Here is a 16,573-nt window from a genome sequence, read left to right as displayed (position 1 = left end):
AAAAAAGAATGGAAACCTTGCCATTTGTGACACCATGGATAGAGCTAGCGTGTATTCTGCTAAGTGCAATAAGTCATTCAGAGAAGTACAAACACCTTATGATTTCACTCATATGTGGAACTTAAGAGACAAAACAAATGAGCCAAGGGGGAAAAAAAAGAGAGAGAAACCAAGAAGCAGACTCTTAACTACAGAGCATAAACTGATGGTTACCAGAGGGGACCATCTGTAAATATTCAGGAGCACCCCTTTTAAGCCTAAAAGTGTATTGGCTCTTGAGACAGTATTTCCTGTAGAAGGGTGTTCACAAAGAAATGGTCTGTTTGGGAGATACAAATATTTAATTAAAGTTCACAGCATGATATGACCAATTCATGGGGAAAGGGCAGTGAGACCACAGTACATCTCAGTGGGTACTGTCTCATTAGAAATTCTCTACTTTATAAGTGAGAAGACTGAGTTCTGAGTTAAAGTGATTTTCCAAAGTCACATGGCTAGTCCATGAGAGGGCTGGGGTCTGAGACCATGCCCTTCCTTTAGGGACAGGCAAACCATGGCCTGGGGGCTAAATTCAGCCTACCACGTGTTTTTGTATGATCCTTGACATAAGACCGTTTTCCACATTTTTAAATGATTGGAAAAAAAAAAAAATCAAAAGGTATTTTGCGGTATGTGAAAATTGATGAGAACAACAAAGGCAAGAGAAATGTAGCTAAAATTAAGTCTCCTCACACCCCGCAACCCACTGATAAATCCCTGAGATGTGCAGAGCACCACCTTCCTCAAGGAATTCACGGCCGCCTTAATGTTGATATTTCATCAAAGACTAAAAGCAGCCTTATCTTAACAATAGGTTGCCCCCCCCAGGGGGCTTCTAACGTGCACAAATTCCTTGGAGACCTCTGCTATCGCTAACTCCCGCTAACTAAAAAATATATCATCAGTCACTCCTCATGATCCCAATGCAGCCCCTTCTGCCCATGGGTACTGTCCCCGTGCTATAATAAAAGCACCTTTTTGCTCTGAAAATATCTCAAGAATTCTTTCTTGACTGTTGGCTCATGGCCCCACATCAAGATTTATGTGAAATTTAAGTTTCAGTGTCCAGGAATCAAATTTTATGGGTACACAGCTGTGCCTCTTCATGCATATACCGTTTGCTCTACGAGGGCAGAAGTGAGTAGTTGCAGCAGAGACTGGCCCTTTGAAAATAAATTTGCCGCCACCTCCTCTACCCCACATGCTGACTGAGGTCAACTGCTGCAGGATGTGTGGGAGCCCTGAGCCCGGAGCTGTACCTCCAAGGGCAGTGCTTTCTTCAAGGGCGGCGAAAGCAGGGGGCCGTTCCAGGGAGAGAACGGGAAATGCAGGACGGAATGATGTGTTCTGGAAAGGAAGGAGAAGTCTATGCGGCTGAAGCATAGGGTGTGTGGAGATAAAGGGACAAGACGTAGAGCCGGAGAGGTGGGTCAAGGCTGGCTAGCCAATGCCAGGCCACAGAGTTCTGACTGTATCTGTAGTGCGGGGGATATTGATTGATATTGATAGTATTAATATTGATTAAGCTTCAGAGTCACCCAGATTTGTGTGTCAGAGAATAGAATCGCCGTTACCTGCTCATTGTAAATTTCCAGCATACTGAATGTAACCTGTACAGAAAAGAACATAAAGTAAATATTCTTTGGAAAGTCATCTTTGGGGAAAAAAAAAAAAGTAATGTAGGAACAACAAAAATTTCCCACAAAGGGAAAGGCTATTATTAAATATACCAGTGCTCTATTTCACATGTCGTAAGAGATTCTGGCATAATTTTAATGATCTGGAGGAAGTTATTAATATAAATGAAAAACAGATATACACCTCTGTGTGTGTGTGTGAGTGTGTGTCTTTCAATCTCAATTGGAAACAGAAAAAGATTATTTTAAAAAAAATTTAATGTTTTTGTGAGAGAGAGCGCAAGTAGGGGAGGGGCAGAGAGAGAGGGAGACACAGAATCTGAAGCAGCATAGAGCCTGATGTGGGGCTTGAACCCACGAACTGTGAGACCATGACTTGAGCCAAAGTCGGATGCTTAACTGACTGAGCCACCCAGGTGTGCCAGAAAAAGGTTATTCTTTATTGTTCACCCCCACTCTGAACATATGTACAGAAAAAGGGTGGTTTTTACCCTACTGTGCTTTTGGAATATTGCTGGACAAGCGAGCACCCCTTAAGCAGGAGACTGGAGGGCTCTGAATGGCTCTAGCATAAAGAAAAGGCCCCAAGATACTGACATTTGCCACCACCCCTCTACCAAGGGGAAGGCTGGCTTGTGCATTTCATTACCCCATCGTGGGTCTTGCCAGTCATGTCTCCTGTCCCCAGAGCTTCCAACTAACTTGAGTGTCACATGTTTTAAACAAATGGCCTAGGATTAGCAGACCAGGAAAGCCTCCAATATGAGAGAGCAAACAAACTGTAGAAAAAAGGAACTCCAAGAAAGCAGACAATGCACGGAGTAGAAGAAAACACTTTTAAAAGTCCTATAGGGACACCTGGGTGGTTCAGTCGTTTAAGTGTCCAACTTTGACTCAGGTCATGATCTCATGGTTCGTGAATTTGAGTCCTATGTTGGCCTCTGTGCTGACAACTCAGAACCTGGAGTCTGCTTTGGATTCTGTGTCTCCCTCTCTCTCTACCCCTCCCCTGCTCACACTGTGTCTCCCTCTTTCTCAAAAATAAATGAACATTAAAAAATATATTTTAAAAAAGTCCTATAATTCCTAGCATCAGAGAGAGAAAGAATTCTATCTATGAAAAAAAGGAAAAAAGAGAGTAAGAATGTTTGTACATTAAACTTGAGGAAAGATAGCCAAAGTGACAATGTAGTGGAAGGGTTGTAAGATAGAGTTGAGGGAATCTTCTAGAATAAAGGGGGAAAAAAGACCAAGAAGTGGAAAGCAAGAAGTAAAACATTATATAATTAAAATATTAGCACAAGAGGTCCAAAATCCAATTAAGAGGAGTTCTAGAAGGGAGAACAATTATAAAAGAAATAACATAAGAAAAGCTACTCAGAACTGAAGACAAAGATCGCCAGATTGAAAAGGTTCCCCCAAGTGTCCAGCACGATGAATGAAAAATGCTTACACTAAGACACACCAGACCATCAGGGGTGAAAAGAAGATCCTAAAAGCTGAGAGAGAAGCTGAAAGTAAAAAAAAAAAAAAAAAAAAAAAAAAAAAAAAAAAAAAGTTCACATAGAAAGAATTGGAAACCAGACTGGTACCAGACTTCTCAGCTGCAAAGTTGGAAATCAAAAGAAAATGAATAATGTTGCCAATTATTCTCAGAAATCTGGAATTCTGTTCTGGATACACTTCAATCAATGTGGGAGGAGGAAAAGGTATTTTCAGTGATGCAAAGATGCAAAGTATACCCGATCCACCTATCCTGAGGACATTGCAGCAGAAGGAGAGCGTAAACTAAGAAACAGAAACATGTTGCATTTAGTAGTCCGAGGAGGCAGCAGAGAAGGATGTGGCAATAGAGTTCCAAAATGACACTTTGCAGTGGCCTTGGGGAAATACTGCTCCAAATCACAGCAGGAAAATGGAAGACTCTTGCTGAAGGAGACCCCCATCCCTGACTAATGGAGCTGATAAGTCTTGAATGTATTAGAAATAGGATTAATAGGTAGGTGACAGTGCATTGAGAAAAACCCGCAGAGGGATTTATAGACTACCATACACATACACACATACAAGGCAATTAAAAATTCAAAGAAAAACAAGCCCCACAAATTTTAAAATTAAAAAATTAAAGAATACTTGAAGAAAAACAGTGTAGAAAGGCGTTTATGTATTCCTTGGTTCAGCAGTGACTAATAGTTGCACAGCTAAAATGCTAAACACTACTGATTTAACCAAATTTTGCGATAACGCAGCGGTTATGTGGCCAAGAAAGCATCGTGGTGTATGGTGTGGGTGTGATGGGGATAAATTCTCTTTTACTGTGGCAAGAAGGTCAACAGCAATTTCAGACATTTTTACTAAGAGGAGAAAAACCAGCATTGTTTGAAAATATGCAGATGGATACCAGGGCAAATGGCGAAGCATGGAAGATGGTAACCTTTGGGCCACGATGGGCAAGGAGGGGAGGAAGGACAGCAAGACACTGGTGGCTTCCAACAAGGCTGTCAGTGCAATTCTGTACCATCCTTCCATTTAACATGTATGATCTGGGGCACCTGGGTGGCTCAGTCGGTCAGTTGAGCGTCCAACTCTTGGTTTTGGCTGAGATCGTGATCTCACAGTTCGTGAGATCAAGCCCCACATTGGGCTCTGCACTGAGCATGGAGCCTGCTTGGGATTCTCTCTCTTCCTCTCTCCTCTCAAAAATAAACATTAAAAAAAAATTAAAAAGTGTACAACCCAATGGTCTTGAGTATATTCACAGAGCTGTGTAACTACCCCCACAACCTAAGAATGTTGTGTCCCCTCCAAAAAGAACCCCATTAACAGTCACTCTCCACTCGACCTTCTCTGTTCCTCTCTGCGCCGCCCCAACCCTAGGCAATCACGAACCCACTTTTTGTCTCTATAGATTTTTCCTATTCTGGCCATTTTATGTGAAGGGAATCAAATGGTATGGTATCTTTCCTGTGTGGCTTTTTTTCCACTCAGCATAATGTTTTCAAGGTTCATCCATTTTTAAATATTGCTTTGTTTGTTTTACTTTATTTTAGAGAGCGAGCACATGTGAGTAGAGGTGGGGCAGAGAGAGGGAGAGAGAGAGAATCCCAAGCAGGCTCCATGCCCTGTGCAGAGCCTGATGAGGGGCTCAATCCCACAACCCTGGGATCATGACCTGAACTGATCAAGAGTCAGTCGTTCAACCAACAGAACCACCCAGGTGCCCCAAGTTTCATCCATGTTGTAGCAGGTGCCAGATGCTATAGTTCCTCTTACTGCTGAGTATATTCCATTGTCTGGCCATACCGCCTTCCATTCATCCATTCATCACTTGATGGCCGCTTGGCTTGTTTCCACTTTTTGACCTTCGCAAATACGTCGCTGTGCAACATTCATGTATATGTTTTTTGTGTGGACATAGGCCTTCCTTTCCCTTAGGTAATTTGGGTTTTTAAACTATGCTTGTATTACTTTGAAAAAAAAATAATTACAAAATTACTAATATAGTATAACGTTGACAGTATTCAAGTGATGAGATTGTGAGCAATTTCTGTTCTCTGACTTGAACACATTGCTTTTAAAATCAGGAGGAAAATTGAGATTAAAAAAAAAGATGATGCATTGTTGAATTTTCATGACATAAATTTCACCTATCACTTAGAGGAAACAAACACAGGCTCTGCTTACAGGTATTTGTAGACAATTTACCGTCATGTCTTAAAGACATTTGTTAATGGTTGCTGTCCATCGTGGTGATGTCGCCCACCTTCAGTGAATGTAAAATTCAGTGTGGGCCTTCTATGTTGGGGCAAGTAAGAAACTCTGCTGGGGAAACTGAGAAAGAAAATAAAAGTCCTTATTTAGAAATAAAAATCTAGGGGCGCCTGGGTGGCGCAGTCGGTTAAGCGTCCGACTTCAGCCAGGTCACGATCTCGCGGTCTGTGAGTTCGAGCCCCGCGTCAGGCTCTGGGCTGATGGCTCGGAGCCTGGAGCCTGTTTCCGATTCTGTGTCTCCCTCTCTCTCTGCCCCTCCCCCGTTCATGCTCTGTCTCTCTCTGTCCCAAAAATAAATAAACATTAAAAAAAAAAAAAAAAAGAAATAAAAATCTATAGGGGCACGTGGGTGGCTCAGTCAGTTGAGCGTCTGACTTCAGCTCAGGTCATGATCTCACGGTTCAGGAGTTTGAGTCCCACGTCGGGCTCTGTGCTGACAGCTCGGAGCCTGGAGCCTGCTTCAGATTCTGTGTCTCCCCCTCTCTCTGCCCCTCCCCTGCTCATGCTCTATCTCTCTCTGTCTCTCAAAAAATGAATAAACATTAAAAAAATTTTTGTGAAGAAATAAAAATCCATAAATGAAGATGAAGACACAGCCACAGCCTTAGCAGAAGAGGGGAGTAAAGGTGACTGTAGGAGAGTCAGTGACGGTCTTGTTGAGCAACCCCAACAATGATCGATCCCTTGGAGTGTTAGCTTTTAAGACAGCTGCTGCTAGGATATTCAAAATCCCTTTAAAAAATATTTCCTTGGGTTTGCCTCAGGACTAGAAAAATTCTACATTCTCGTTATCTGCGACTTGATTTTGTGATCCTGAAAAGATTTTGCTATGGAAAATTAACATTATCCCCCAATAGAGATGCTGATAATTCGGGGCCAGGGATTTCCAAAATGAGAGAAGAAATCCCTCCAAGAAGGGATTTTAGGAGAGTACATACCTGGTATTCCTGATTTCTCTCCCGCTCCTCAATTGCTTGAAAGAGCTCTTCACATACATTTGGAATGATACCCTTGTTTGCGCCAAGCCCAACCATGGAATAGCTTTTTCCAGAGCCAGTTTGGCCATAGGCTAGGAGGGTGGCATTATAGCCTTGCCAAGCGCTGTCCAGAATTCCCCTGCCAAGATCATGGAAAACATCTTTCTGCAAAGAAGATCACAGGCATAGTGTTCAGCTCAGGCTTTTCACGATACTCTCAAAACATAAATATTCTGGTTTTGATGAATTGCTTAATTAGTACCCTATGACCTACTTGAAATAAAATTCTGATGCTGTCTTAGAACCAATAAAATAAAGCTGGAAACCAAAAATGAGATTTGGCCATTTGGAAAACACTGATGATCGTGAATCTTCAACTAGCTGGTGTCCATCAATCGCAAATCTGTGCCTCTCACAGCCTTGCCAAAACCTAGCCTTGCTAGGTCATTAAAATTCAGCAATCAGACAAAAATTTCAAGGTGTCAGAGACTAGTCAAAGTGTCTCCTACTTTCTCTTTGTTCTTGACTCCAAACAATAACATCACAAAATCCCTGCACTGATTTCAGTCCTCTGCTGCTGAGCTCTTTTGTGTGTGTGTGGCCACAAGACCTAGTGGTTTTGGAGCATTTCTACAACACACATACATACATGGGCACACACTCCCTTTTTAAGTGGGAGACACAGATGCCTGTGCCCACAACTGCTTGAAAGAGAAGATGTGGTCTGGCTCCTTCGTTATCTGGGCCATGACCACAGCCAGCAAAATTCTCTTATTTGAGGCTGTTTCAAAAAGTACATTCTTCTCTGATCTCTAATATCAATAAAATAATAAGTAAGCTTGGAGTGCCTGGGAGGCTCAGTTGGTTGAGCATCCGACTCTTGTTGTCAGCTGGGGTTATGATCCCAAATCATGGGATCAAACCCCGTGTCCGGCTCCGTGCTGAGTGTGGGGCCTGTTTGGGATTCTCTCTCTTCCTCTGCCCCTACCCTGCTAATGCACACATGGATGTGCACTCTCTCTCTCTCAAACAACAAAAAAAGATAGTAAGCTTTACATGATCCCTCCATTGCAGTAGGTACATTTGTATAATTTACATAATTTTTACGTCTGGGAAAGATGCACATACCAACATAGTATGATTTATATGTGGACAATAGACAGGAACCGATTTTCTCATACTGTTCATTTCTCATAAGAAAGGAATACAAATTATTACACTACAACGTTTAGGGGAGCTTCAGGCCTAAGATGTAGAATTTGGCCAGTGGTTTCTGAAATCGTTGTAATTATACTTTTCCCAGAGAAATGTGTTCTTACAAAGGGTATCTACTCTATACCTTAAGAGCTATTAGCTAAACCTAAGGAGCACCTACTAAGCTTAGTAAAGTAACTAGTTTTGGAGTTAGAATTACATTTCTAATTTCTTCCTACCCACCATCCTATCATCAAATATACGAAGCATTGTCCTACACTACGGTGTGTGAAACAGTAATTCTGTGATCTCGTAACAGGTGGTCAAAAAAGCTCGATGGTGCTCCTCATCCCCAAGTGAATTCTTTACAGCACAATTCCTGCAGTCTTTTAAAACTATCTTTTCAAAAATCGAGATGTAATTGATATATAACATTATATTAGGCTCAGGTGAACAACATATGATATTTGTACATATTGTGAACTGATTACCAGAATTAGTCTTCTTGATAATAGCCATCCTACCTTGTGTGAGGAGATGTCTCGCCGTGGTTTTGATTTGCATTTCCTGATGATGAGTGACATTAAGCATCTTTTCTTGTACCTGTTGGCTATTTGCATATCTTCTTTGGAGAAACTGTCTATTCATTTCCTCTGCCCATTTTTTAATTGGGTTGTTTCCTGTTGTTGTTGTTGTTGTTTGCTATTGACTTGTATAAGTTCTTTATCTATTTTGGATATGAACCAGATATATGATGTGCAAATATTTTCTTCCATTTTGTATGTTGCCCTTTCATTTTGCTGATGATTTCCTTATGTACAGAAGCCTTTTTGGTCTGACATAGTCCCACTTACTTACTTTTGTTTTTGTTATTAAATCCAAAACATCTTTTCCAAGACTGATATGTAGAAGCTTACCACCTATGTTGCCTCTGAGAAATTTTGTGGGTTTTGCCCTTATGTTCAAGTTTTTAATACATTTCAAGTTAATTTTTGTGAATGGTGTGATGCAGGGGTCCAGTTTCATTCTTTTGCATGTGACTGTCCAGTTTTCCCAAAACCATTTATTGAAAACACTGTCCTTTCCCCTTGTCGTCTATGTTTGGCTCCTTTGTCATAGATTAATTGACTATATACACATGGGTTTATTTCTGGGCTCTGTGTTCCATTCCACTGTTCTATGTGTGGTTTTATGCCAGTGCCATACTGTTTTGATTGCCATAGCTCTGTAATATAGTTTGAATCAGGGAGTGTAATGCCTCCTGCTTTGTCCTTCTTTCTCAAGGCTGCTCTATTTGGAGATTTTGTGGTTTCACACATATTTTAGGATTGTTTATTCTATTTCTGTGAAAAATGCCACTGGAATTTTGATGAGGATTGCATTGAATCTGTAGATTGCTATGGATAGTGTGGAAATTTAACAATATTAATTCTTTCAAGCCATGAGCACAGAATATCTTTTCATTTATTTGTGTCTTCTTCAATTTCTTTCATCAGTGTCATCATTTTATGTACAGGTACATATTACGTACAGGTCTTTTACCTCCTTTGTTAAATGTATTACTTGGTATCTTATTGTTTTTGGAAAAAACTCAAAACAGAATTGACACACATTATATTCATCCATTTAAAATATGCCATTTTAGGGGCATGTGGGTGGCTCAGTTGGTTAGGCATGCAACTCTTGATTTCAGCTCACATCATGATCTCATGGTTCATGAGTTCTAACCCTGCATCAGGTTGTGTGCTGATAGTGTAGAGCTTGCTTGGGATTCCCTCTCTTCCCTCTCTTTCTACAAATTTTTTTATCTTTTCAAAGAAGGAGCTCTTAGTTTCATAGATATTTTCTATTTTATAAGGATCTATTTCATTTATTTTGGCTCTGATCTTTATTATTTTCTCCCTTCTACTAAATTTGGCTTTTGTTTTTTCTATTTATAATTCCTTTAGGAGTAAGGTTAGGTTGTTGAAGATTTTTCTTGTCTGTTGAGGCAGGCCTCTATCACTATTACAATAATAAACTTCCCTCTTTTTTAAAAAAATTTTTAAATGTTTTATTTTTTGAGAGAGAGACAGAACATGAGCAGGGGAGGGGCAGAGAGAGAAAAGAGATACAGAATCCAGAGCAGGATCCAAGCACTCAGCTATCAGCACAGAGCCTGATGTGGGGCTTGAACCCATGAGCACAAGATCATGACCTGAGCCAAAGTCAGGCGCTCAACCCACTGAGACACCCAGGTGCCCCTAAGTTTTTTTTTTAATGTTTATTTATTTGAGAGAGCACGCGCGTGCGCGCGCACGCACGCGCACACACACACACACACACACACACAGGGGGGAGGGGCATAGAGGGAGACACAGAATCTGAAACAGGCTCCAGACTCCTAGATGTAAGCACAGAGCCCGATGTGGGACTCAAGCCCACAAACCATGAGATCATGACCTAAACTGAAGTCAGATGCTCAACTGACTGAGCCACCCAGGTGCCCCTAAATTCCTCTTAGAACTGCTTTTGCTGCATCCCAAAGATTTTGAACCATTGTGTTTCCATTTTGATTTCTTACCATGTATTTTTTAATTGCCTCTTTGCTGTCCTTTGTTTTGACCCATTGGTTGTTTAGTGTCCACATGTTGGTGTTTTCTCCAGTTTTATTCTTGTAATTGATTTCTAGTTTCATACCCTTGTGGTGAGAAAAGATGCTTGATGTGATTTCAAACTCCTTAAGTTTATTGATGTTTGTTTTGTGGCCTAACATACACTCTACCCTGGGGAAGGTTCCATGTACACCCAAAAAGAATTTGTATTCTGCTGTTCTTGGATGGGATGTTCTGTATGTATCTGTGAGATTCATCTGATCCCATGTGTCACTCAAAGCCACTGTTTCCTTGTTGATTACTGTCTGGATGACCTATCCACTGACATAAGTGGGGTGTTAAAGTCCCCTCCTATTATTGTATTGCTGTCAATTTCTTCCTTTATGTCTGTTAATATTGTCTTTATATATTTAGGTGCGCCTATGTTGGGTGCAGACAGATTTACAACTGTTAGAGCCTCTTGTTGGATTGTTTGTTTTATCATTATAGAATGACTTTCTTTGTCTCTTCTTAGAGTATTTGTTTTAAAGTCTATTTTGTCTGATATAAATATTGTTACTTTGACTTTTTTTTCCTACTTCCATTTGCATGGCATATTTTTTCCATCTTTTTGTTTTCAGTCTCTTTGTGTCCTTGGGCCTAAAGTGGAGTCTCTTTTAGGCAATATATACATGGGTCTTGTTTTTTCACCCAGTCATCCTATGTCTTTTGATTGGAACATTTAGTCCATTTACATTTAAAGTAATTATTTTTTTTAATGCTTATTTATTTATTTTGAGAGAGAGAATGAGTACACAAGTGGGGGAGGAACAGAGGGAGAGGGAGAGACAGAATCCCAAGCAGTTTCCACAGTCACTGCGGAGCCTGACACAGGGCTTGAACTCATGAACTATGAGATCATGACCTGAGCCAAAAATCAAGCGTGGGTGGGGGAGGGGCAGAGAGAGAGGGAGACACAGAATCAGAAGTAGGCTCCAGGCTCTGAGCTGTCAGCACAGAGCCCAAGGCGGGGCCCGAACTCACAAACCATGAGATCAAGACCTGAGCCGAACTCAGTCGCTCAACCGACTGAGCCACCCAGACGCCCCAGCCACTTTTGTTTTTTAACTTTTATACGGGCCTTACAAGTAATTGATCTACTACCTTTATTATACATTTGCTTTTACCAGTGAAAATTTTCCTTTCATAATTTTCTTACTTCTGTATATGGCCTTTTCTTTTCTACTTAAAGAAGTCTTCTTAACATTTCTTATAAGGCTGGTTAAGTGCTGATGAACTTTTTTAATTTTTAATTTTTGCCTGGAAAGCTATCTCTTCCTCAGTTCTAAATGATAATCTCCCCAGGTAGAGTATTCTTGGTTGTAGGGTTTTTTTTTTCTTTCTGCACTTTCCTTTCTGCCACTCACTTCTGTCCTGCCAACTTTCTGCTGAAAAATCAGCTGATAGGCTTATGGGGGTTTCCCTTGTATATAACCATTTGCTTTTCTCTTGCTGTTCTTTAGATTCTTTATCATTAATTTTTGACATTTTAATTATTGTCTTGGTGTGGACTTCCTTAGGTTCATCTTTGTTATGTGGAAGTATGTTCCATCTATCCCTAATTTCTTGAGGGTTTTTATTAAGAATGGATGCTGTATTTTACCAAATGCTTTCTCTGCATCTGTTGAGAGGATCGTATAGTTCTTATCCTTTCCTTTATTAATGTAGTGTACCATGTTGATTAATTTGCAAATATTGAGCCAACCTGCAGCCCAGGAATAAATCCCTCTTGATTATGGTGAATAATTATTTTAATGTACTGTTGGATTCAATTTGCTGGTATCTTGTTGGGAATTTTGACATTTATGTTCATCAGGGATATTGGTTTCTAATTTTCCTTTTTAGTGGGGTCTTTGTCTGGTTTTGGAATCAAGGTAATGCTGGCCTCATAAAATGAGTTTGGAAGTTTTCCTTCCATTTCTATTTTTTGGAACAGTTTCAGAAGAATAGGTATTAACTTTCCTTTAAATGTCTGGTAGAAATGGAAGCCATCTGGCCCTGGACTTTTGTTTGTTGGGATATTTTTTTTTTTTTTAAAAACGTTTATTTATTTTTGGGACAGAGAGAGACAGAGCATGAACGGGGGAGGGGCAGAGAGAGAGGGAGACACAGAATCGGAAACAGGCTCCAGGCTCTGAGCCATCAGCCCAGAGCCCGACGCGGGGCTCAAACTCACGGACCGCGAGATCATGACCTGGCTGAAGTCGGACGCTTAACCAACTGCGCCACCCAGGCGCCCCTGTTGGGATATTTTTGATTACTGTTTCAATTTCTTTGCTGGTTATGGGTCTATTCAAATTTTCTATTTCTTCCTGTTTCAGTTTGGTAGTTTATCTGTTTCTAGTAATTTATCCATCTCTTCCAGATTGCCCAGTTTGTTGGCATATAATTTTTCATAATATTCTCTTATAATTGTTTGTATTTCTGAGGTGTTCTGATCTCTCCCCTTTCATTTGTAATTTTATTTATTTGGGTTCTTTCTTTTTTCTTTTTGATAGTCTTACTAGAGGTTTATCAATCTTATTAATTCTTTTAAAGAACCAGCTCTTAGTTTTGTAGATCTGTTCTACTACTGGATGTTTTTTGTTTCTATGTTATTTACTCCTGCTCTAGTCTTTATTATTTCCCTTCTTCTCCTGTTCCTTTCTGTTCCTTTTCTAGCTCCCTTAGGTGTAAGGTTAGGTTGTGTATTTGAGATCGTTCTTGCTTCTTGAGGTAGACCTGTACTGCAATATACTTCCCTCTTAGGAATGCCTTTGCTGTATCCCAAAGGTCATGGACTGTCATGTTTTCATTTTCATTTTCTTTCATGTATTTTTTTTATTTCTTCTTTTAATTTCCTGGCAAACCCATTCATTTTTTAGTAGGATGTTCTCTTTTTTTTATTGTTTGTTTGTTTATTTATTCATTCATTCATTCCTTTAGATAGTGGAGGAGGGGCATAGAATAAGAAAGAGAGCAAATCCTGAGCAGGCTCCACACTGTCAGCACAGAGCGTGACATTGGGCTCAATCTCATGAATGGTGAGATCATGACCTGAACCGAAATCAAGAGTCAGATGCTTAATTAACTGAGCCACCCAGGTGCCCCAATTTAGTAGGATGTTCTTTAACCTCCATGTATTTGTGTTCTTTCCAAGTTTTTTTCTTGTGGTTGACTTCAAGTTTTATAGTGTTTTGGTCTGAAAATATGCATGGTTTGATCTCAGTCTTTTTGTCCTTGTTGACGGTTGGTTTGTGACCCAGTATGTGATCTGTTCTGGAGAATGTTCTGTGTACACTCAAAAAGAATGTATATTCTGCTGCTTTAGGTTGGAATGTTCTGAATATATCTGTTAAGTCCATCTGTACAGTGTGTCATTCAAAGCCATTGTTTCCTTGTTGATTTTCTGCTCAGATCTGCCCATTGTTGTAAGTGGGATGTTAAAGTCCCCTACTATTATTGTATTATTATCAATGAGTTTCTTTATGTTTGTTAGTAATTGATTTATATATTTGGGGGCACAAATATGCCCATTGAGGGTGTAAATATTTACAACTGTAAGATCTTCTCATTGGATAGACCCCTTTATTGTGAGATAGGGCCTTTCTTTATTTCTTGTTACTGTCTTTTTAAAAAAAATCTAGTTTGGCTTTCTTTTGGCATCCATTAGCATGATAGATGGTTCTCCATCCCCTCACTTTCAGTTTGCTCATGTCTTTGGGTCTAAAATGAGTTTCTTGTAGGCAGCACATAGATGGGTCTTGACACCCTATGTCTTTTGACTGGAGCATTTTGTCCATTTACGTTCAGGGTGATTATTGAAAGATATGAGTTTAGTGCCATTGTGTTACCTATAAAGCTGGTGTTTCTAGTGATGTTCTCTATTTATTTCTAGTCTTTGTTGTTTTTGGCCTTTACCTCCCCCCCCCACCCCAACTCAGAGAGTCCCCCTTAATATTTCTTGCAGGGCTGGTTTAGTGGTTATGAACTCCATTAGTTTTTATTTGGCTGAGAGACTGTTTATCTCTCCTTTTATTCTGAATGACAGCCTTGCTGGATAATGTATTCTTGACTGCATATTTTTCCCTTTCAGCACATTGAATATATCCTGCCATTCCCTTCTGGCCTGCCAAGTTTCTGTGGACAGATCTGCTGCGAACCTGATCTGTCTTCCTTTGTAGGTTAAGGACTTTTTCCCCCCTTGATGCTTTCAGGATTCTTTCCTTGTCTGTGTATTTTGTACAATTGACTATGATATGCCTTGGTGTTGGCTGGCTTTTGTTGAATTTAATGGGAGTGATCTGTGCTTTGTGGATTTTGATGTTGTTGTCCTTCCTCAGGTTAGGGAAGTTTTCAGCTATGATTTACTCACATAAACCTTCTGCCCCTTTTTCTCTCTCTTCATCTTCTTGGACTCCTATGATTCAAATGTTATTCTGTTTCAAAAAGTCACTGAGTTCCCATTGTGATCCATTACCTTTGTTTCCCGCTTCTTTTTAGCTTCATTATTTTCCATAATTTTATCTTCTGTATCACTAATTTGTTCCTCTGCTTCATCCATCCTCGCTGTTATGGTATCCATTTGGGTTTGCATCTTGGTTATAGCATTTTTAATTTCAGCCTGACAAGATTTTAGGTCTTTTATCTCTAAAGGATTCTGTAATGTCTTCTACGCTTTTTCTCAAGCCCAGCTAGAATCCTTATAATTCTAAATTCTAGTTCAGACATCTTACTTATATCTGTATTAATTAAATTGCTGGCTTTCATTTTGGAGGGAAAAAAGAAAAAGAAAAAAATAAAATACAATTTAAATTTAAAAAATTTTTTTAAATAATAAAGGAAGATAGGTCATAGGTGATTTTTGGGCTGCATGGTAAGAGAAACTTGATAGAAAAAATAAAACAAAGATAAAAAAAATTTTTGGAAAAATTTGCTTTCTGTATCCAAGAAAAAACAAAACCAGAAGCAAAAACAAAAAAAATCCCAAAGGAAGCTAGATCCTGTTTCCTCTAGAGTTGAAGCTTTGCAGCAGTCTACAGTCAGTAGACTTAGGGTGTGGAAGGGGTTTGTGCTGGTCTTCTGTGCAGTTGGTTGGGGGGCTGCTGCTCTGATTCTCAGGTCAACTTGCCCTAGTGGAGATGTGTTTGGAGGGCGCAGGGGGGTAGGGCTAGGTGAAATGGCTCCATTCTCCATTTGGTGGCGCTGTTTAGCTCACTGGGGTGGATCTGTGTGAGTGAGCTAGGGGTGAAAATGGCTTCACTCTGGTATCTAGTCTCCAGACTGGGAAGTTCACACCCTTGTAGACATGCACGATCCATCACTCCACCTGTGTCTCCCACTTCCATCAGCTCCCCGCCTTCCCCTTCTCTGTGTCCTAGCTGTCCACCTACCAGATGGTGCCTCCCTCCAGAGTTTTATCTCAGGCATGGCTATATTTCAAAACCCCACACTTCAGAGACCCCCCTCCCCCCGCCGCCTCTGCTTGGGCCCATGCTGATCCTCTAGGGGTGGGTCTTGCCATACCGTGGTGCGTACCACCTTGTCCCAGGAAATAGTTGCGTGACCGCACAGTGGCAGTGGCTCAGAGTTTATGGTAAGGTGCCAGGTTTGCTGCCCTTAGCTGGAGTCTTTGTATACTGGTGAATGGGGCAGCTTGATTGTGCCCACCTGGTCTTGCCTATGGAGAGGCCCTATGGCCTCTACCAAATGCACACCAAGCAGTGGAACTGCTTCTCCCTGGGTGACCCAGGGGATCATCAGATGATGCTGCCCACTCCCCTGTCTCTACCCTGCTACCTCTCTGGAGTACTGCCAAGCACTGACCTCTGAAACTTCAGACTCTGTGTTCCACTGTTTATAGAAAACTGGTGGTATAGAAACTCTCTCCTTTTTCCCCACCAATGGTTTTGGGGGAGTTTTCTTATGGAATTCCCTGTGCCTGTTTTCATTCATTCTTTTTTTTTTTTTTTTCTTCACTCTTAGCTCAGCTCTCTGTGATCAGGGATCCTTACCCCTGCAGCACCCACCGGCTCTTTTCTCCCACAAATCAACTCTCCACAGTTCCTATGGTTTTTTTTTGTTTGTTTGTTTGTAGACTTTTGTACTTTTTGTTTGTACCTTTTTTGTTTGTTTGCACCTTTTTTGTACTTTTTTTCTGTTTGTAGATATGCAACCTTGTTCTCTAAGACTTCTGATCGATTTCTTGGGTGTTTAGAACGATTTGATATTTATCTAGCTGATCGGGGGAGGAAGCAAGTTTAGGGTCACCCTAATCCTCTGCCATCTTTACCCTCTCTTCAGGGAAGTTTGATTTCCAGGAAGTTCTCTCCTATTTTAAGTT

At 40.5% G+C, this 16,573-nt stretch overlaps 1 protein-coding gene across 1 annotated transcript in view; it reads right to left on the bottom strand.

The window, feature by feature from the left end:
- LOC115505236 (kinesin-like protein KIF28P) overlaps nucleotides 1–16,573 on the bottom strand; it is a 78,164-nt gene that overhangs the window by 55,619 nt on the left and 5,972 nt on the right. Inside the window, exons 3-4 of the mRNA XM_030302708.1 lie at nucleotides 6,386–6,589; nucleotides 1,614–1,649 (exon numbers count right to left, since the gene is read on the bottom strand). Coding sequence (XP_030158568.1) covers nucleotides 1,614–1,649; nucleotides 6,386–6,589 — 240 coding nt within the window. The remainder of the gene's footprint in view (nucleotides 1–1,613; nucleotides 1,650–6,385; nucleotides 6,590–16,573) is intronic.

This window comes from Lynx canadensis, chromosome F1 (genome assembly GCF_007474595.2).
Source record: "Lynx canadensis isolate LIC74 chromosome F1, mLynCan4.pri.v2, whole genome shotgun sequence".
Taxonomy (NCBI): domain Eukaryota; kingdom Metazoa; phylum Chordata; class Mammalia; order Carnivora; family Felidae; genus Lynx; species Lynx canadensis.
Note: the sequence above shows the minus strand (reverse complement) of the source record. Positions and strands in the feature narration are given on the sequence as shown.